This window comes from Cervus elaphus, chromosome 18 (genome assembly GCF_910594005.1).
Source record: "Cervus elaphus chromosome 18, mCerEla1.1, whole genome shotgun sequence".
In the NCBI taxonomy this organism is placed as follows: Eukaryota; Metazoa; Chordata; class Mammalia; order Artiodactyla; family Cervidae; genus Cervus; species Cervus elaphus.
The window spans coordinates 99713655-99736275 of record NC_057832.1 but is presented as its reverse complement, the minus strand read 5'-3'; the positions used below and the strand labels follow the sequence as shown (position 1 = coordinate 99736275).

Sequence of the window (22621 nt, the reverse complement as noted above, 5' to 3'; positions counted from 1 at the left end):
TGCCACTTTCTGAGACAACGTATGCTTCTTTTCTTCATATCCTTTTTGTTTTATTGGAAATATGAGAAGGATTAGAATTTTTAAAATCTGACTGAATTTGGATATTTACCAACAGGTTATTTGTGTATGTCATTCACACACTTCCATATAAATGACTTAAAATGATGTTAGTCTGCTAGAAAAGTCATAGATATGTGACTAAGATTTTTTTCCCTTCATATTTTCCATGAACTTTTGAAAACGTTGATTACGTGAAGTCATTTTGTAAAACAGGTTTCAAAAAATTCATCTCTAGAGAAGTGTTTAAGAAACTCAAATAGTACCCAGGAAATGTTCAGTAGGGAGATACGGTAAATAACTTCAAAAAGTAACCAATCCCATAAATGTACCAACCTTTGTCTTTGCTAACTCCTTCACACTTCAGGGAGTGTCTGTCCTCTAGTCTTAGTGTTTGGGGACTGACAACTTTCCCCCTCAGCTAGTCCATTCTCTTTCATGATGATTACATACTTTGATAAGTCAATCTCCTGTTGACTTTTACCTTTCTGTACTGGAAAGCCAAAGGCCAGCTCCTGCCCCAAATCCTCCCAGTCTCGGTTACCAGAAACACTCCATCCTGAAGGTACCACTCTGCAGCATCTCTTACAGCAAGGACCACAGTTCATTCACACGGGCCCTCTCTGAGAGCAGGGCTCCTGTGTAATTCAGCTCCATACATCTAACACCTGAAATGCAGCATGGCAGGGGCTCACCACACACTGGCTGGCAGGAGCCTGCTGTAATTCTCTTCACCTCACTAGCCATGAAATGCAGCAGTTCTCTACCTTTCCTGAGATGCACAAATGATAGTGATTTTGTGATGTTCTCAATGGAAACAGTCTATGGTTTTGAACAAAGGGGAGATAATATTTTTAGTTTCATTTCTGATATGGTTCTTTCACATCTGCTGGCTAGTTTTGAAACTTCAGGAGTACAACCTTTAGGGGAAAAGCCCACAGTGACTTAACAAACCCTTTCCTGAACTTCATTGATGGCTCAGAGCTTAGACAACATTTTTCTAAATGTGTTACCCAGCTTCAACACTTAAGTTACTCTGTACCTTTGGACAAGTCACCTAACCTTTCCCCTTTTACCATGTAAAAAGCGAAGATGATAACAGAACCTATACTTCCTAGAGGTGAGAAGTGCTTAGTTTACTGAGTGCTCAATAAAAGTTAACTACCTTTAAGTTTATATCCCATAATTAGCTCACTTTTGATATGGAAGAATTTTCTTGCTTTTTTTGTTTTTGTTTCTTTGGGGGTTTTCTTGACTGTGTCACACAGCTTGTGGGATATTACTTCTTCAACCAGGGGCTGAACTTGGACCATGCAGTGAAAGGGCTGAGTCCTAACCACTGGACTGCCCGGGAATTCCCAAGGAAGGATTTTCTTGTGAAGTATTTTTAAAGGCTCATTTACAATACAATAAATCATGTCTACTGATTTACAAATATATATATGTATATATATCCCTTCAAAGAATGTTTTAGTCAACTTGTTTTAATGATCTAATTTTTTAAAATAAAGTCTAAAGATTAAATTCTTTGGGATTCACAGCATAAAAGTATTTAATGGATATAAAATGCTATGTTGCAAATGTAAAATTTTAAGTTCCTGACAGTTATGTCTGAGTCATAAAGATCCATTAATTTCAATTGTTATACACAGAGTATGCTATTTGCAAAACTGGCATGGAATGATATTTTTAGGTTTAGATAAGACAATGCTATAGATGTCTAGGCTACTTACAGTCTCTTCGTATTCTGGCCCCTACCTTCTCCTCCACCTATACATTCAAGCATCAAGTGAAAACAGACTGAATCCTCTTTCTTACCTCTCCATCAGCCACCGCCGAATAATTCACTTGGGCAACAGTGACTGTGGTTGGCAATTCTGAAGCATCAGCCAATGTGGCTACTGTTGCCCCTGTACCAACCTAAACGAAAACATTGAAGTAATAAGTGTCAATGGATGGGTTCTTCAACCTCTCCTTTGCTCAGAAGTGAAGACTCATTCAATCCCAAACTCAGTAGAGGTAATGATTAATATGCACTGAAATATGAAATCAACGGCTAAAATAATACATCAGACACTAACATGAGCTTCAGAGTTTTACTTCAACCAAATAAGTCAATATTAGAAGCCATCATGTTTCATCATTGGTGCCTTATGTCAGCTAACCAACTTTCTCTTCTCACCCCAATCTGAATTTTAGACGTTCCCTATCTACCAAAAAATTGTGTTTTACCAAAAAATTGTGTTTTACCTCAGAAGAGGTAAGTCAGAAGGAATGCTTCCTGGCCATTAACAGAGTAAAATAATAAAAAATTAAAACCTTTTTTTCTTTTAACAGAGCTTTGATTTGAAAATAAACAGAAAAGCTATCTACAGCTCTGTATTTAGCAAAATACAAGTAATTTAAAATATTATTTAAAAAATCAAGTTCAGGTAGGGAAGAGCTTAGGGAGCTGTATAAAGTTCATATAAGAATTTATGTAAATAAAATTCTCTAGTCTGATCTGCTTCAGAAACCACAATCTGATTTACTCACCATAAGGTTTCCTCACCTGGATAAGCGAGACAGTGCCATCAGGGTTACTAAAAGTCTGGACTACGGTCTGTGATGGTACCAGGTGGGCTATACTGTGTGTGGTTGTGGCCTGTGTTTGTGTTTGTTGATCTTCAAAAGCATACAAAAGGTCCTCCCGCCCATGCTGTTTATAACAGTTTTTAACTATGGTCCGTAGTGCTTGGGTCCATGAAACCTGTCATCAAAAGACCAGAAAAGCACATAAAGTCACAAGGAATGCTGGTTATTTAGTTCCACTGGGGAATAAGCAGCTGGTTAGTTACCAAACAAATCAAATCAAACTGGGATGGAGTAACTCTCTTCAGGATTACTTCTCACAGATCCATGTGAACACGAGGAAATTCAGCACCAAGTACCAGAGATTTCACACTGGTTTCCCGCCTGATCAAGGTCTGGATTAGCTTTTGGGTTTTATACCCTACTCTAACCTGAGGGAATGGGGAAACAGTGTCAGACTTTATTTTTTTGGGCTCCAAAATCACTGCAGATGGTGACTGCAGCCATGAAATTAAAAGACGCTTATTCCTTGGAAGGAAAGTTATGACCAACCTAGATAGGATATTAAAAAGCAGAGACATTACTTTGCCAACAAAGGTCCATCTAGTCAAGGCTATGGTTTTTCCAGTGGTCATGTATGGATGTGAGAGTTGGACTGTGAAGAAAGCTAAGCGCCGAAAAATTTATGCTTTTGAACTATGGTGTTGAAGAAGACTCTTGAGAGTCCCTTGGACTGCAAGGAGATCCAACCAGTCCATCCTAAAGGAGATCAGTCCTGGGTGTTCATTGGAAGGACTAACACTGAAGCTGAAACTCCAATACTTTGGCCACCTCATGCAAAGAGTTGACTCATTTGAAAAGACCCTGATGCTGGGAAGGATCGGGGGCAGGAGCAGAAGGGGACGACAGAGGATGAGATGGCTGGATGGCATCACCGAATCGATGGACATGAGTCTGAGTAAACTCCAGGAGTTGGTGATGGACAGGGAGGCCTGGCGTGCTGCAATTCATGGGGTCGCAAAGAGTCGGACACGACTGGGCAACTGAACTGAACTGAACCTGAGGTCAACTTGTAAACCTCTCATAAAAGAAGGTTACTCTTTTGTCAAGAATTTTATTTAAGATTCTTAGTAAATTTTAAAAGCTAACCAAAAAACAAATATGCAGAACAAGTAAGGGAGGATACCTGGTTTAGTCTTTCTTCTTTTTTAAAATGTTTCATTATCAGCAGACTTGACTAGTTTCACATCTCTCTATATATATTTTCAACAGTGATTCTTGCTAACCAGAAATGAGGACATTTCTGAGTCTTCAAAGTGATTAATGGGGCTTTCCAGGTGGCACTAGTGGCAAAGAAGCTGCCTGTCAAAGCAGGAGACTTAAGAGACATGGGTTCGATCCCTGGGTCAGGGAGATCCCTTGGAGGAGGGCATGGCAACCCACTCCAGTATTCTTGCCTGGAGAAACCCATGGACAGAGGAGCCTGGAGGGCTCCATCCATAAGGTCACAAAGAGTTGGACACTACTGAAGCAACTTAATATGCAAAGTGATTAATACTTTTACTTCAAGTTTCTTTAGTTTTCCAAGCACCTTATAAAATTACAACAGTCCAAAAGGCAACTGCAGAGAGAAATATAAATTCACAGACCTATCCCAAGTCTTTATGGTGATGGGCTGATAAATGGGAATTAGTGGATATCAAACTTCTTTTCAAGGATGGGTTTGACTACTACACACAATTTTAGACTTTTTATAGCCTAAGAAGCAGAACAACAAAAATGAGCTGTTTGGTTCAGAATAAAAAAGCAGCAGGAAACTCAGGCTGGAGAGGCCTCACCCTCTGCTTCTGCTCTTCTGTGCGGACGTCACTCCGAACGTTTGCCCACGGGATATCTTCAGGCCACCAGATGGGCTTGCAGCTTTCTTTGCCCCAGCCTGGTTTCCCCCGACCTGTAGAGTACTTCAGCATCTCTGGGATAAATGCCCGAAGCTGGGCCTGGAAAACAAGAGCACAGTCATCAGCAGTCATGAAAGACATCTGGGATATGTTTGTGTCTCCCAACAAATTCTAAGATTATAAATAAAGAGCCTTCCTGGAGGGTCCCAGAGAGTTCCAAAATGTGATGTTAGAACTGACTGCCTACCATAGGTTACTAGAGCTCCATGGGTGATGGAGAATTATATGTACACTGATAAAGTGCACCTTAAGCTGCATGTCATACACTTGTTCCTATAAGATCAATAATACCTAGCCCTGTGTTTGACTTCCACCCACTAAGGTTCTATTGATGCTATAGCTCATCTCCCTTCTAGAACATCTATGCATATAAGGTGTCAAACAAAGTCAACATGTTTTCAGAAAAAAAAAAAGTGTTGTTCTGGAGATAGTAATCAGAACAATAAGATGAGAGAAATAAGAAGTGAGAAACAAATGAAAATCACTATTATTTGTAAATAGTATGATTGTGTATCTGGAAATCCCTAGAGAATAAAATGAAAAACCACCATAAACAATAAGAGAATTCAGCAACATGACTGACTATATGAAAATATATGAAAGTAAATGGGATTTACTTAATAAAAAGGGAAAATAACTCTAAAACTCTTCTAAAAAGTTTTTAGTAAGGTAGTCCAATGTCTATGAGTTTGACATAATTGCGAACAATGATTTTTGGCAAGAGAATAAGTTTATCAAGTTATAGTCTTCCCCCTCAGACCTACTGCTTTCCTTTGAACCTGATGGTCTACAGTACTCCAGACATAAGCAACATCTTCCATCTAAGGACACACTTATATTGCCTCTTATGACCAAAATGAGAACAATTTTAGCATGAGTCAGACCCAAGGATGTGGACTTGTAGCTTATAGAGAAAGAAAAAAATCAGAAATGGGAATACTTAAGTATTAATGAGAGAATGAGTAGAGCAACCCTTGTACTGAAGAACCTACTTAAATATCAAGCTTTCTCATTTAAATATTATTTAATTGAAAGATGATATAAATTAGCAGATAATATGGAATCACAACCCAAGTCAGTAATGTTCACCTAATAAAAAGTTTTGGTTGACAGTATTTACACTGCTAATTCGTGTCCCAAGCCTGCTATTTCACCTCTCTTTCTAAGCCCCCCTCATCTCCCAGACAGTCTCCTGCCTGCAGGATATGATATAATACACTCTGTTATATATTTGGCTCTGTGGCATCAAGCAGCAGGCTAATAGAAATGTATCCATTTGCAAACCCAGGCTATCAGCTGGCTCATGAGGTCACTTCTTCAGTTATTTTAAGAAAGTGCATCTCAAAGTCATTTTTCCCTTTATCCTAGCTTCCTGGGAGTGTGTCTTTTTCTAGCCTCAGTTATATAGAGAAGGAAAAGGTTCAATCCTCACAATATTTACATTTCTTCATATGAAGAAACAATAGCTTTCTCAGATGCATAAACAAAGTAAACTCATATCACAGATTTTTACATCTCCCCTTTCTTTTAACTCCAATAACAGTCTCCAAAAGGAGAGTTCTTTATATCCATAGAATGAGGAGATAATGAAACAACAAGGCTAAATATCTCTAAATTAACAAAAAAACGAAAGTTTTCTTGAAAGTCTGAAAAGATGTTTTATTTGCTAGAATTTCTAGATGGGAAATATTTCAAAGCCCTAGGAAGAAGACATAGTAGAGGCTAATGAGAGAGGCAGCAGAAACAGAAGCAGCACAAAGGAAAGGAGATTTCCACAGACAAAAAAACCCCAGTAAGTTAGAAAAAAAGGACCCAGAGTGAAATTAACAAATTTCAATATAGGGTCAGATCTTAACTTTTTAAAGTACTATCAACTGTACAAAATTTGATTCTATATAAAAATAAAAGGCAAAAAGCACTTTTTACCAGAAAAGTTAACTTTTCAAGTATGTACAGTTTAGGGATGAAGGACAATTTTTGCTTTTAACTGCACAGAGATAACATGATAAAGGCAATTTTCCACCACACTATTTTTATACTGTTCCAAATAATGAGTGCTCACAAAGGTATATTAATAAAGGGACATGAGCTATCTAGTATAGAAAGAGTTAAATTATTTCTTTCTAGAATTCAACACTGTGCTCTCATTACCAGTTGGATTAATTACTGGTCCTGGAGAGTTTTGGAAACCCAAGCTACTCAATGTGCTTGTTAAGGAAGGTTTGTCTTTAATCCGCAGGGGAGACAATCAACAGGATGAGCAGAGGTAAAGCTTATCCTCTCCGGCTGTCCTTTAATTGGGCCGCAACAAGCTTTCCTGGCCTCTCATTCCGATTTAGGGCTCAAGACGGGCTTCAAGTGTCCAGTTTGGTAAGTAAGCCCACCTCAAATCAGCAGACAGTAGAAAACACCACTCCTTCCAGGGCACATTCAGCAAAGAAAAAATATGTTAAATTTGTGCCAGTGGCAATCAAAAATAAAGATTATATGGAAACCATAGATAGTTTTTAAAAAGAAGATTTTTCTAACTTTTAAAGTTTTAATTTGGCCAAAATGAAACAATACTTCTTCTTATGCTATAAATTTTCCACTTGTAAATTCAGCCACTTCATTGTGGGCCAACAATACATTACCCTTATATATTCCCAAATACTCTTCTTATTCCCTCTCTCTTTGCTCTGCATGTACCCGAGATGAGGAATTTTGAGGCTTCAGATGTCCACTTAGGTTCAGTTACCAAGAAAAGGCCTTTCAAAATAAAATGTTTGCCAATCCCATATCTACTGAAGAGGGTGGAGAATATGCAACAGATTTAGAAATAACAGCTAAAATCAAGCCACATTAAAAAATGATGTTTTCTACATCCCATAGGAAAACAGCAACGGAGCAGAGAAGGAAAACCGAAGAACTTTCAGACTATGGCTTCATTATTTTAATTTAAAATTATGAACTTCCAGTTGACAGTCCCTATCATACTCTGATGGATATTTAAAGGGCATTAGAAAATAAAAGCAAAATGATTTTTTTGCTCATTATTGGGAATTATTTGTACCCCTGACCTCTGTTCATAGAGCTAATGAAAGTGGCTTTCCTTACTAGAAACACCAATCCTATGTCCCCACATTCCCCAGGAGGGCCAGCAGAAACACTGGTTTCTCTTAATCTCATTTTCCCATAAAACACACTTCATTGGAAACACAGGAAGAACAAGTTTGGAAGGAAAGATAAAATCACAGAATTCAAGGGACAGCCAATGAAGACATTCCTCTCTCAAGCCAACACTTCTGCCTCTGTCCCCATATACCATCAATCCATTACCTTGTCTCCCTCCCATTAATCAAAACATTCTTAAAATTCTACCTTCTCTTTGAAGGAGTCTTAAGACTGGTCAGTTTCTGCTACCTATCCTAACTGTGCTCTTCTGTACAAAAATCTAAATAACACAGATAAGGTCAAAGCCCTCTTCTTGATCCACCCTTCCCTATCTAGTTACCTGTCCAGAGACATTAATTTGATGAACATCCTTTCTTACAGGTCAAATTCTATGCATTTGCACACATATATGCTGGAATGGGGCTTCCCTGGTGGCTCAGACGGTAAAGTGTCTGCCTGCAGTGTGGGAGACCCAGGTTCGATCCCTGGGTTGGGAAGATCCCCTGGAGAAGGAAATGGCAACTCACTCCAGTACTCTTGCCTGGAAAATTCCAAGGACTGAGGAGCCTGGTAGGCTATAGTCCATGGCTCGCAAAGAGTCGGGCACGACTGAGCAACTTCACTTCACATGCTGGAAAGGCAGTTTTATGTGATGAAAGAAAACACATATATTTACATATTTTAGTATAATTCACTTTTTCTACTCAACATTTCGCCATAGAGATCTGCTCATGGTGGTACGAGAATAATCTCATTTTCAAAAAAAGTAGTTGCCTAGTATCCACAGTACAGATTTTTCCAATTTATTTAACCATTCTCCTATTGATAAACATTTAGGTTGTTTACAGCGCCTGGACATGCTTCTTTAAGCACACCTGTGAGTATTTCTCTAGTAGAAAAGAATTGCTGGTTAAAGGGTATATGCATTTAACATTTTCATAAATACTGCATAACCAGAAGATTTTGTGAATCTTATTCACACCAAAGGTGCAGAACAAAACCCATTATTTCAAAACCTCCCTTCATTTTTCACATTTTTCCTTTGTTTTGCTTCCAAAAGGGAAGAAGAGCGTAGCTCCAGCACCTGTGCACTGTCCACAGCCGCTGGGCCGGGACAGGTCCTGGCTCTTGCCTGCCAGCTGCCTTGAGAGCGTGGGGTGCACGGGGGCTTCACATGTAGCCTCCTGAGCTGCCTTCACATTTTCTAATTATTCTTTCTTATTCTGGCTCATTCGATGTGGGAGAAAGGATTTATTTTAATTATCATTACTAGTGAGGCTGAGACTTATATGTGTACTGATTATTTTTCTTTACAATTCATAAGACTTTATTTTTCTAATTATCTTTTCACTAATTTGAAAGAAATAGTCATCTGTTCTAGATATTCTTTGCCATATAGTACATAATTCTTCTTCTCTAATCTAGTTCTGTCCTGAATATAGAATATAAATGCATGTTCCCTTCCCTTAGTATTCCTGAATAAAACCTGAATTATTTTACTCTATTCAAAACAGGCTGTGCTCTATTTAAGAACACAGCCAATGTTTTTGCTATTTTTCTTTTCTCTTGATCGCATCCTGCCTACCTAACATTTACAAAATGTGGAATGGCATCAGACACATCAATACTTTTTGATCATTTCAGACAGTAAGAAAAGCCTACTCTGCACACAGATTCTGACATGACAGTAGAAGAAGCAGTTAGGACCTGCGATCCATAACAGTGGTTCTCAAAGTTGACTGCACAAGCAACTGCCTGGGGAGTTTAAACACTGCAGAAGCCTAAATCTCATCCCCAGATATTCTGGTCTAATTGGTCTAGAGCATGACCTGGGCACTAGGATTTTAAGTTCCCCTGGTGGTTCTACTGTGCAGCCAAGTTTGAGGACCACTGAACTGATTACTTTTTATCCACCTCTTCTTATTTAAAAAGTTTTTTAATTGTAGTGGATTTTAAGTTCCCCTGGTGGTTCTACTGTGCAGCCAAGTTTGAGGACCACTGAACTGATTACTTTTTATCCACCTCTTCTTATTTAAAAAGTTTTTTAATTGTAGTAAAATATACATGAGATTTATCATTTTAAAATATATAGTTCAGTGGCACTAAGTACATTTGCAATGTTGTACAATCATCACCGCTATTTCCAGAACCCATTCCCCATCAAACACAAACTCTCTATCCATTAAACAATAATTCCCCATTTCTCTTCCCCCAACCCCTAGTAACCTCTATTCTACTTTCTGTCTTTATGTATTTGCCCATTCTAGATCCCTCATGTAAGTGAAATCAAACAATATTTGTCCTTCGTGTTTGGCATATTTCACTTAGCATAATTTCCTAGCCTTTGAGGAGAAAAGGGAAGATATATGCTTTTTTAAAACAAAGCAAAACAATACTCAAAAAAACCTAACTTGATAACTGATGAATGTTTTCTAAGTAAAACCTATTAATCCCTGTGAATAATTTCTTCCAAAGAAGTAATCACACTGTGCTGAATGTTTCTGGAGGTTCCCCTGAAAACTGGTGAAGAATTACTATCCTGTTGCATCATTACTCCAAGGGGATATTAAAGCAACAAAGACTGCCCCAGTGAGAGTAAGAGGAGGGCAGTAAGTTCAAGGGAGAAGAGGAAAGGGAGAGGTGAAAAGGAGTGGATTTTAACCAATAATACCAGACTGTTCTTTCCAGAGGTATTTATTCTGTAATTCTTTGCCTGGATATTTTCTAACACAAATTACAAAAAGATTAACAACCTCCCAAGAACAAGAAGACTCCTATAGAACTCAAATGTGGTAAAGAACATAACTGATTTTCCACCAGCAAAATCATAATTATGACTTAAAGACTCTACAAGAAATGATTTAAGTCCTTAAACTCAAACTACAGTCTGAGAGCCAGCAGCACTGGCATCATCTAGAAGGTAGAAGGCAGATCTCAGATCCCACTCCAGTCCTGATTCATAATCTACATTTAAACAAACAAGACTCTCAGGTGATTTCTTTGTACACTGAAGCTTGAAAAGTACAATTAGACCATCCTCTGGTCTCTGGTCTGAAGTATACTAGAAAATTTTGCCAAATTGTCCTTCAAAATCTCTGAAAAAGATGATTTAATTATTTCATTGTAAACAAGGTTGCAGAATCTATATTAAATTAATGATTTCTTCTCCTAAGCCTTTTCTCCACCTCCTTCAATTCTTATGCAAAGAGGCAGACAGAAATGGGATGAAGTCTAGCCACTGTTCTTAAAGGAGCCTAGAAATTCACGTCTTCATTTTTTTCACTAAAAATACTATAGAGCTGTGTGGTTTTTGCCGGATAAACACAAAAATATCAGAATCAAGATATATTTATAACAGTAAAAACAGAAGCTTTTCAGGTAAACAATCTATTTATTCATAAAGAATTATACTTTTACCAAAAGTAAGCAAAACACAACAAAAACCAAAACTAGTAAGCTGATTCCTAAAAGAATCAGGGCATTCAGTTCACACAGAATTTAAGATACTATGTTATTAGTATCTTAATTTCAATCTGTTGTAGAAGGCAATTTTGATGGTTGTCAGAGAAAATCAAGAAATTTGTTTTATAACAGTAACTGTTCAGTGCAAAACTACCTGAAACACTCAATCTGAGTGATGATCACAATATAGTTTTACACAAAAAAAAGAGAGAGAGTATGACAGGAGTCGGGGGAGAGACAGAGAGGGAGAAGCAAGCACTGGCAGTATGGACTCCAGTCTAAGTTCTACTTGTTTGTCACTAGCTTGCTTCAATCCCTACGTTGCTTTCTCTCTTTATGCCTCAATTCTTTAATACCCTGTGAACTGTACTGTTGTACTTCACTGCTGAGCAAAATAAAAATTCTAGGTTCCCTAAGTTTCTCTAAGTGAAAAATGAGTGAGAAATGTTATGTTCAGGTTATTCAATATAGGTAACATATATATCTAGCATTTCTAATTAGTAGTAATACTTTGTGTGATTCCTTAGTTTTCAAAGTAGTTTTCAATATAACATCTCATTTTTTCTACCTCCAGCTCCATAAGGAAGGAGGGCATATGTTTTCTCACTTTCATTAGATGAAACTAGGAACCAGGGCTACTGTGCAGTAGACCTGGGACTTAAAGACTAGATCTTCTGACTCTAATTAACCATGCTAATTTTCTAATTTTTAAAGAATCAAAATAAAGGAACATATAACATTGAAACAATATTGAATGCAATTTATTCTCCTTGGATGATTCAGAACTCATTTTAGGTTGTATATGGAATTATATTTGTAAAGTAGTCATCTCCATAGCATTCAGTGCAGAGAAGATGATTAGTCAAGCTGTCTGGTTAACCCAAGTCCATCTCTATTCTAGCACACTTTTACAAATCTGGAATTTTATCACTTCAAGGAAATCATGGTCCCTAGAATTGGTATACACTTAAACTTCATTTGGTATCCAAAACTGGTATCCACTTTGTCCTTTATGGTTACATATCATATCTGAGCTCTTCTTCCCTGATTATAAAATAGAAATTATATACACACATAAACACACTCTCACACTGGACAGCAAGGATTAAATGAGATACTCCTGTAAAGAATTAGTATTGTGTCTTCCAACACACAGTAGCTACAGGTAGGAGAATTTAAAAAACAAAAACAAAAAACAGTTGACATCTTCACCAGAACACTTAAAAAAAAAAAAATCGTTGGACAAAACAAAGCAGGAACATCATCAAACTTGCACTTTAAAAAATTCAACTTGGGGCTTCTATGGTTATAAAAGTAATTCACGCTTTAGACAAAGAATGAAAATCACCCATAATGCCACCACACAGTGATAATCACTGCTAATATTGGTGTATACCCCTTTAAAATTTATCACACACACACACACACACACACGCGTGCACACAGGCAAGTTTTGTGCGCATGTTTTAAACAAATGAGATCAATTAACTCAATTCTGTATTCCCTGAATGGAAAAATCTAGCCCCTCTAGTAGAAACAAACAAACAGAAATAAAGCCCTAAACTCCTCAAAATTATACAGTATATAAGAAAGGCTATTTTATAATCAGTTTTTAATTTAATATACCACAGTATTATTCTACGATGATAGATAATCATCATTTCTAATATCTAATATTTTACTGCATATTCACTTCTAGTCTCTTCTGGGCTAAGCTGCTCTTCTTTCCAGGTAAACACCACTACCATAATTTATTCAGTCACATTATTCTCAGCTTTTCCTTTTGTAAACAATGGCATGAGCATATATCTTTGCTTACTTGGAGGGCATGACATGCACATTGAAAATTTTGCCAACTTGTCTTCTGGAAAAACTTTACCAATGTACATTCTATTGCTGATACTTTATATTCCCATCACCTTGCCTATCTAGGTTTGGTTTGAAATTAAACTCTGCTTTTACTACCCTTAATAGTTTTAGGATCAACAGGTTAAAATTTTTTTAAAAGGGAGGTATCTGTCTCACATTAAGAAATTATTTGAGGAAACCAAATTAAATATAACTTAAAAAAAAAAAGAAAACTGTGGGGGGCCACCCCCAGGATTGGAATACTCAGAAATTCCCATTCAGCTGGGAGCTGGGTTTTTCATCATTCTGCTCATTCCTCCTCACCATTTGTTTTGTTTGCCACGTGTTATTTTTCACTCGTCATCTGTGGTGAGAAGGGTAAGGAGGGAATGTACAGCCATAAAGAAGATGTTGCTTCCAACAAAGCATCTCTGAGACTGATTCATGACTTGGTACCAGCTTTCCTTGGATGCACCACTGCACCAAGTTATACTGAGTGCATATTTCACAAAAATGAAAAAACAGTTTCAAATGTTTTACCCCAAACATGATAATTAAACTATTTGCTCTGACTTCTATGATCATCAGCAAACTTTCGTAATTATCAGTAGCCATGATTTAATATAATAAAAATCTCAGATTATTTCAACTGAACATACCAAATGTGACAAAGAAGCAAAACACTCCCATGGCAGAAGAAGAGTTTCTTAAACATGGTACATTCCTTCTTCTTAATGATTACTCCTCACTTCTGATTAAGTAAGCCTCTTAATCAGAAGCTTAGTCAGCTTTAGATGTACTTTATATCTGAGATAGAGTAGATTCTTTACATTAATGAGGTAAAATTCACCTTATGTTTTCTTTAACCAGTCAGAATAGCCCAACGTATTACTAATAATAGAAGGTATGAAGTGACAGGAAAAAAAGTTTGGGTAATGTTTTCCTTTTTGAACCATTATCTAGAGATGCCTCAAGTGTCCACAGAAAGATCTACGAATCCAACAATCAAAAGATTACAATTTAGCTTTATATTTATAAAATACTGCATTACTTCAGACCAAGTTGCTAGTTTAAACCGGTTAAGACTTAGGGAAAAAAAAAAAGGCACCACCCCTTGAGCTGCAGCATCAATGTCTGCACTGCATGAATGACTACTCGGGAGCCTCACGATCCCCTTACCCGTGACACTGGACTCATTTCTGTTCTGACCTTCAGGTCATCTACTGAACAGATACTATTACTATAGCAGTCCCTTGGCATCTTCGGGGCATTGGCTGCAGAAGCCCACCACAGACAGCCAAAATTAGAGGATGCTCCAGTCCCTTACGTAAACTGGCACAGGATCTGCACACAACCTACACACATCCCGCTGTACACTTTGGATCTCTCTGTATTACCTGCAATACCTAATACAACGTACATGCTATGGAAACTGGTGCCAGTGCTGCAAATTCTAATTTTGCTTTTTGGAACTTTCTGCAATTTTTTTCCCAGCTGAATCCACAGATGCAGAAATCACAGATACACAGGGTCAACCGTATTTAGAATACAGGTATTATCTGATGCCAGGCAGCTATACTGGACCGTGGTGAGGAATGGAAAGAAACTAAGCCCTTGCTCTCAATTCTAGCTGAAGAAACGGACCACACACAAGTATAAATTTAACAAATAAGATAATTTCAGGTAGTGAAAAGTCTTGTAAAGACAGTAAAATGGGGCTGTATTAGTCTGTGACTTGGTGGTGAAAAGAAAGCTTCATTAGATGGGATAATCAAGAAAGGCTTGTCTCAGGAGGTGATATCTGAGCTAGACTTTGAATAAGGTAAGGTCAGTCACGCAACAGTCTGGGAGAACAATGTTTCAGGCAGGTGAAATAACAAAAGTGAAAGAAAGAGTTTGGCATGTTTGACAGAAAGAAGGAGGGTGAGCATGGCCAGAACACAGTGACTAAGGGGGAGAATGAGAAATGAGGCAGAGGCCTGGTTATATAGGGCCTCAGAAGCCTTGGAGTGTCTGAGTTTGATTCTAGGAATAGTAGAAAGCCATTAAAGGGCTGACACAAGAGTGATATCACCTGATTTAAGTTTTTTAAACAATCTCTGGTGGCTCTGTAGCACATGGACTGCAACAGAAAGATCAACAGAACTGATCAATGGAAAGAGTCCATGCAAGAGAAGCTAAAGGTTTGGGCAAGGGTGGTGAAGGGGACCAAGATGAATGGTCAGATTCAGAATATGTTCAGAGGTGAAATGACATGACTTGCTGAAGAACTAAATGTGGCTGTTGGGTAGTGAGGGCAAAACAGGGAAACCAAGGATTACTCCTATGCGGGGACTTGAGCAACCAGAGGGACTGTGCAGCTAGCTGTTAGCTGATGTGAGGGTACTAGGGGAGGAACAGATTTGGAGCGGGGAGTGGAGGCAATCAAAGTTCTGTTTTGGGCCTGTCTGGTACTGGAAATCTACTAGTGATATAAGCTGGGGTATAGACCGCATACAGATGGGATATAAAGCCCATCGGACAGGATGAGATTACTTAGAGAAAAACTACAGCTAGAGCCCTGGGACACACCAATACTGGTCAAGTGAGAAGAGGAAGAGGAGCCAGCAGAAGAGCTGAGAAGGAGAACGCAGAATGGCAGGAGGATATTCAGGAGAGTGTGGGGGTACAGAAACTGAGAGAAGAAAGTTCTGAGAAGGAAGGAGTATGATAAATGCTGCTGAAGTCTGAACACGATAAAGAAGGGACTTTCCTGGCAGTCCAGTGATTAAGAGTCTGTGCTTCCGCTGCAGCAGGTTCAATACCTGGTCAGGGAACTAAGATCCTGCATGCCATGTGCCACGGCCAAACAAACAAACAAAAAAACAAAGATAAGAAAAGAAAGCTCACACTGGATTTAAAGCTATAAGTATTAATAAAGAAAAACGGTAGGAAGATATGTTATAAAAAAAAGCATTTGATCTGGATCAAGCTATCACTTTTAGAGCTAAAAAAACAAAAGGAGCCACCTCAGCAAAACACCTGAGGTTATGTTGATTTACCGTGATTAGCACATTTTGACTTTCCCTCTCAAAGGGAGAGCAGGGAAGCAATGACCCAGGAGGGAGTCCGTCTGGAGTTTTCCATTCTTATTTCCTGGAGAGGGGAGGCCCCTGTAGTACCACTCTCCCAGTGTCGTGGAATTCAGAATTTATATGGAAAGAGGAACAGTTCAGCTCAAAAGAGACTACAGGTCTCTTGCCCCATCTGATTGTGATTCATCAAAGTTCTGACAGTCTCCTGTCCAAACCAATTCCAGTTAAAAGTTTCTTTAACCCAAGGGCCCAACTGAAAGGAAAAAACTGCCAACAGGAGAAGACCATATCCATGCCCTCTGCTGGGGGCATTCTTCTGGCCTACATTTTCTTTTCCAAGATTGCTACTGTTTCACTATCAGACTCCAGCCTGCATCTTACTCTGATGGTGGATCACTGAGGACAAAACTAAAAAAAGTGATGTGAGGCCCGCCCACACCTGTGCCACCTGTCTCTCCTCCTCACTCCCCGCCCCTTACCTGGGTCATTTTGTCCACAGAGACTGGAATTCCATCGATAGTGAGAGGCGGCAGCTCTGAGTTAACCTCCTGTGGCGCAGGGGCGTGCTCTGCCAGGGCGGACTCCAGGTCTTCCAGGATCATGCTCTTGTACTTACGCACCTGCAGGGAATTAAGGGCAGAAGTAAACAAGATGCCCAACAACCAGGGAGGGTTGGTGCCAAGCAACCAGAGAGTGGGTAGGGCCGGACTCCCTCAGCCACTGCAGAGCCCTAAGAACAAACATGTCTACAACTAGTGGATAAAAATACCCGCTGGCCCCAAAGACATCACATTGTACAGAATTAAATGGAAAGATGATGAAATTACAGGTAACAATGGGAGAAAGAAGCCAGAGGAAAGAGTTTTCTAGAAATACAGCTCCTCAGTTAAAATCACATTTCCTCAGTAAATGCTGGCCCCATTACCTGTTCCAGATCTAACAGGAATGGTATTCACATTCTGCATTTCCCAGGCCATCTGATTAAACCCAGCTGTGGCAGTTAATTACCAAAATCATTTCCAAGATCACTGAGGATTTATGTCTCTAAAACTCTAAGCACCCTCTTTGAATCTTTCCTATGCTGCTCTTTTCCTAAAAACCTAGACTACCAACAGGAGACCAACTGTACAAGAGGCTGAACTAAAAGGCATCAGAGAAAAAAAAACAAGAAGTGTATACTGGGTGTCACAGGCGCCACTATCAGTAAGGCCCGGGGGCCAGAGACAGCACCACTGGTCAAGTACTCTTCCTTTCCGTCAGGGACTCCCTGGTGATAGAGGTGAACTTTAAACCCATGAGGCCTCTGTAACTCTGACAAGGCCATGTCTGAACCAGAACCTGTTGCTCTGACTCCATTCCTTCCACTATCAGTGAAAGTCTCTCAAAAAACAGAACTTCACAGCAGCAAGTTGCACATGTACACATTATTCTGTAGAATGCAGGGAATACACTGGATTCTACCACTACCAATAATGGGTTCACTTAGTTACAAGAAATACACCAAGGGGGATGAGGATACTTTAGGGATAATAAGGGAAGCCATGGAGTTATAAAAATGTAACAAGATGGGATAGAAAATTAACTTGCTTTCAGGGCTCAGGCCATCATCATAGAAAAAAAGGTGAGAATATGAGGTTTACCCAGAAGTTATAACAATGTTATAGTCCTGGACTGAACTCTCAGTCACCATATACTTCCTTATAAATATCTCATTATAAAGATTAGAAGAGAAAAATCCCCATACTCCACCTCAAACATATGGAAAAGTAAAAATTATTGGCTATGATGTACAACATTTATAGAAACTTCCAACAGATCAACAATAAAGGTGATGAAAGAAAAATAGTACAAAGTTATAAAATCATTATTACTCTAGAAATTCAGTTTTATCCTGGTTTCTAAAGAGAAAGTTTCAAAAATTATTGCCAATGTATTTACTGTAAATAGCTGTGTTGCCATGACATCTTTAAGGATATATATTTTCTGATTTCTAGGTTTCTACATCATAAGTAGAGTTTTTACACTACCAACCTACAGAAAAACTGAGTAAGCATAGGTTATAGTCTTTGAACTTTATGTATCAGGTTAAACCATTATATCAGTATACATGCCCATAGTAAGAGTAAATGAAAATAGTATAAAAAACTTCCATTATGCAGAAGCATCTGGCATTCAAAGAAAAAAAATCATTAGCTTATTACTATTATTACATTAATAGCTAGTTTAAACAATTTCAGCCATTTTTATGGGTCAGTAGAATTCCAGAAATTCAGATCCAGGCATTTTGCTAAACTTATCCATTATATCTTGATTTAAAAAAAAAAAAAATGCTGGGAGAACATCCTTAAGAGTAATTTACAACTTCAGGTTGTGACCACAGTATTTCTAAGTTTGCTTAGTAAAGTTAACTAACTTTCCCAGAGTTATAAAGCTAGCATTTCAATTCTACCTAATTTATAAATCCTGAGATAATCCCTTCCCCACCCCCCACCATTTACCACTCCTCTGAAACTCGGATACTTCTTAAAATCGCTATAGACAAAGTGGCATGGGGCATAGCAGTCATGGCCTGCACATATGTGAACATGGTTGTTATCCCTAGAGGCACAACTACAACCCTCAGGCCTTTTCAATCAGCAAACCACTTAGCACCATTTCAGAAAGGAATGTGAACCTTGGCTGTTGTCTGATAACTTCCCCAGTGATCTTTCTGGTAAGACCAAAAAGCACCAGCATCAAACTTGTCACAGCTGAGAAAAAGTCTCAGAGACAATAGCAGAGCTCTTTTTACAGAAATGCAGCATTACCCATGCTCCTGATGGTAGGGAAGACAATATATTACATGCAACCATGCAGACAATGATGACTCTGAAACAGGAAGTAATTCGGAATTGGACTCTGAATGTGAAAAAGTTTTAGGAATAGCTAAAAAACAATTTCAGAAATAGGAAATTTGTTTCACTTACGTTTTCCTTTTTACATATTTACAAAAGCAGTATGATCAAAAGCTGTCTCTAAGTAAGCCTGAAAAAGCTCTTTCAATAAGTATAAAATAAAAATTCTAAGTGATATAAGCACTGTGTCAAAGTTTATCAGTGTTTTTTCTTTCTTTGTGGCACATAAATAATGGTGCATCCTATAACTCATGGTATCACAGATATGATGAAATATAGGTTTGTTTCAGAAACTTCCACTTTCTATTCCAAAATCCACAGGTAAAGCCTTTGTCATTTCATACCAACATGTCACTGCCAACTAACTGGTTTCACAATTCAAATTAAAAACCACTTAAAAACAAATTCAGTTGGTCTGCCTACCACACTCTCCTCCAATTCATTCTCTATACTGCTGCCATTTAAAATTTCTGAAAGATTGACACAATCAAATTCCATTTATTGAATACTCGCTGTGTGTCAAGCACTGCAAATATTATTCAGTTAATTCTCACATAGTTTTATAAAGAAACTATCATTATATCCATTTTGCAGATAAGAAAACTCAGGCTTAAGTAACATTCCCAAACCATACAGGAATATAGCAGAAAGTCAAATTAATTTTTAAGTAGCTCCAAAGCCTGTATGTTCAGTCACTTCTGATCGTTTCTCTTTTTTCTCAAAAATAGTCCTACAGTGCCCCACTTCTTACAGGATTGCATTTCAACCATTCTGATCATTCCTTGCTTTCCCAATACTCTCGGCCAAGGCCACTAACTACAGCTGTGCATGCTCAGCCCTGTAGATTATGTGAATAAGCACCCTCTTGAGTTTCCCGTGTATAAGCCAGCGTCCTACTAGGCAACTTTGCTCACCATCCTTCCTTTTTAGCCGGCCAGCCTTCTCACTAACTTTTGCACACAGCAAGTTCTTTTCTACCTCTGTGGAGAAGGAAGTATTCTTGCCTGGAGAATTCCCACGGACAGAGGAGCCTGGCATGTTTCAGTACACGGGGTCACAGAGTTGGACACGACTGAGCAACTAACACACTTCCTATCTCTGGGTCTTTAATTTTGTTTCTAATTCAAATACTATACATTATTCAAGACCCAACTCAATTCCCACTTTCTCTGAGAAAACTTCCCAAGTGTTCTTGCCCTAATTCTTTTACTCTTTTAAATGCCAACAGACTCAAATAATCGTGTGTCACTTATGTTGTTCTATGTCACACACAACTAGTGTTATGACATCACCGAGCCCAGGAACCAGACCATTTATTTTTTCCACATACATTATGAAACGTTTCACATATTCAGACATGTACAGATAATACATTAACAAACATTCTCATAATTACCAGCAACAAGGTGTTTAGGGTATTTATAGGAGACTTTAGAGTTCTGGGCACAGAATGAGCTTGTTGATGATTTAGGAATTGGTTGCTACAACCATAAGGTCAATGAGCCTTTAGTGAGGTTGCAAAAATAACCCCAGATAAAATATCAAAATCCTTCTGTATACTTGCTTTCCTGGATAAAAGAAAAGTCTTCAGGAAGGTCTCCAAAAAGATTTTTAAAATTATTTTTTTACCTATGAGCTCCTCTGTGATTAAAAATACACTGTCATCTGACGAAGATAACCAAGAGATGCCCAAGCGCAGGACTGCCTTCAGATCAGGGATCCTGAAACACACCTGGCATAGAGCCAGCCACAGGCTGTTGAATCTGCTGGCTTCGTCCTCTTCTCTTTCCAGGCCCAATGTCAGCCTCTTTCCTCTCCTGCCTCAGTCCAGATTTTTTCCCCAACCCCCTTGGATCCCTTGTTTTGAACCCTGAAACCTCAAAAGACCTGGATGGAATTCTTACCTCATACTTTATATCTAACAGTCTTAGCCATTTGTTGTATAACTTAATAAACAAGCAACAGGGTTTTACTTTATTACTTTTTTATATTATTATTATTGCCTGTGTCATGTGGCATATGGGATCTTAGTTCCCCAGCCAAGGATCTAACCCACGCCTTCTGCATTGGGAGCTCGGATTCTTAACTACTGGACCGTCAGGGAAGTCCCTTACTTTATTACTTTTTAAATATGCTTCCACATTTCAGGTAACCTGAAGCCACCTTTAAAAAACTTACCTAAATAAGTGAATGACTTAGAAGAAGAAATCATGACCAACTCCAGAGTCCACTAATCTACTGGGAAGGTGGAATTAAATGAAGGTAGAAGGATGTTTTCAAGGAAGCTGTGACAACCCCTGAGCTACATCTTGCTTCTGTGACTGTGGTTCCTAGGCCTATTCCTATAAAGCTCATTTCAATTCCTTTCATGCCAGTTCTTCATAAAGACTACATATAGGAGAAAGATAATAAACTTTAATTTCTATTTCTCCCCAGTGAGGTTGCTATTATCTTTATTTCACACATGAGGACACTGAGCCACATAAAGGAAAAATCAGTGTGGGAAATCATTCACAAAATCAAAGCTTAAACACCAAAGCAAAGTTTTTAGCTATGTACATTAACACCAATCTATGTGCATGATTCAATTAACCTGTCTAAAACTCACATTCCAAGTGTAGGCAAGGAAGTAATATGGGCAGAACACAATATGGAGAAATAAATGAAAAGCTGGAAAACATAAGAAAAGCTTCAACACCACCTATTAGAGGACCCAGTAAATTTTTCAATTCTCCTTTGACAAATTTGTAAAAAACTGATAATCTTGAGTCTGAAATCCATATTCCAAAGATGAACAGCCCTATGGAATTTTAATCTTCCAGAGTTCCCAGCAGCCTCCAGAAAAAAGAGCAAGAAGAAAGGTTAATGATGGCTTCAGGCAGGAGGACAAAATGCAAATACCAGAGTTTTAATATTATTTAATGAGATAATACATGAAAAGTGCTTATAACTTATAACCTAGAACACAGCATTCAGTAAATGTTAGACATTATTATAAAATCCAAATAATTTCTTTTACTGTTACTAATATGAGATTATGCAGAATACACTGTATAACTGATTACAGTGAATATGAGCTCTGATTCTTTAATACCACCCTGTATACGAGTATATATATATAAGATTAAGGAATATTCTATACTTTGAAGGTTTAACGGAAGTCACTCGAAATAATCAGGAGTATTGTATCCATTTGAGAGATATGGTTTAATTACTTTTTCAATCTTGTGTTTATTGTCTTACTGGTTTGGATATATTTTGGTTATTTTCTTATTAAATTATCCACTTGGTTGAGGTCTTTAATTTCAAAGAATAGAATTAATGCATAGAATTTCCTTACAATGTTCAATCTATTTTTTATCTGCAACTATAATTCATCTCACTTCTAAGACTGTGTATTTGTTTTCTTCATCCTTTTTCTCAATTAGTATGCTAGTTTATCTATTTCATTAGATTTTTCATAGTACCATTTCTTGAATGTAACAATTCTCTTTCTGTTTACAAAATCATTAATTTCTTCCACATGTTTACTTACTGTCTTTCTCGGATGAAATTTCTTTTATTTCTTTCTTATATATATAGAAAAAAAAATCAAGGCAATAAA

General features: G+C 38.0%; 1 protein-coding gene across 5 annotated transcripts in view; it reads right to left on the bottom strand.

Annotated features, from left to right (window-relative positions):
* NRF1 (nuclear respiratory factor 1) overlaps positions 1 to 22621 on the bottom strand; it is a 121876-nt gene that overhangs the window by 38752 nt on the left and 60503 nt on the right. For all 5 annotated transcript variants that reach the window (XM_043871748.1, XM_043871752.1, XM_043871753.1 and 2 more), the window contains 4 exons: positions 16603 to 16743; positions 4467 to 4625; positions 2609 to 2806; positions 1876 to 1977 (listed from right to left, as the gene is read on the bottom strand). In XM_043871748.1, coding sequence (XP_043727683.1) covers positions 1876 to 1977; positions 2609 to 2806; positions 4467 to 4625; positions 16603 to 16743 — 600 coding nt within the window. The remainder of the gene's footprint in view (positions 1 to 1875; positions 1978 to 2608; positions 2807 to 4466; positions 4626 to 16602; positions 16744 to 22621) is intronic.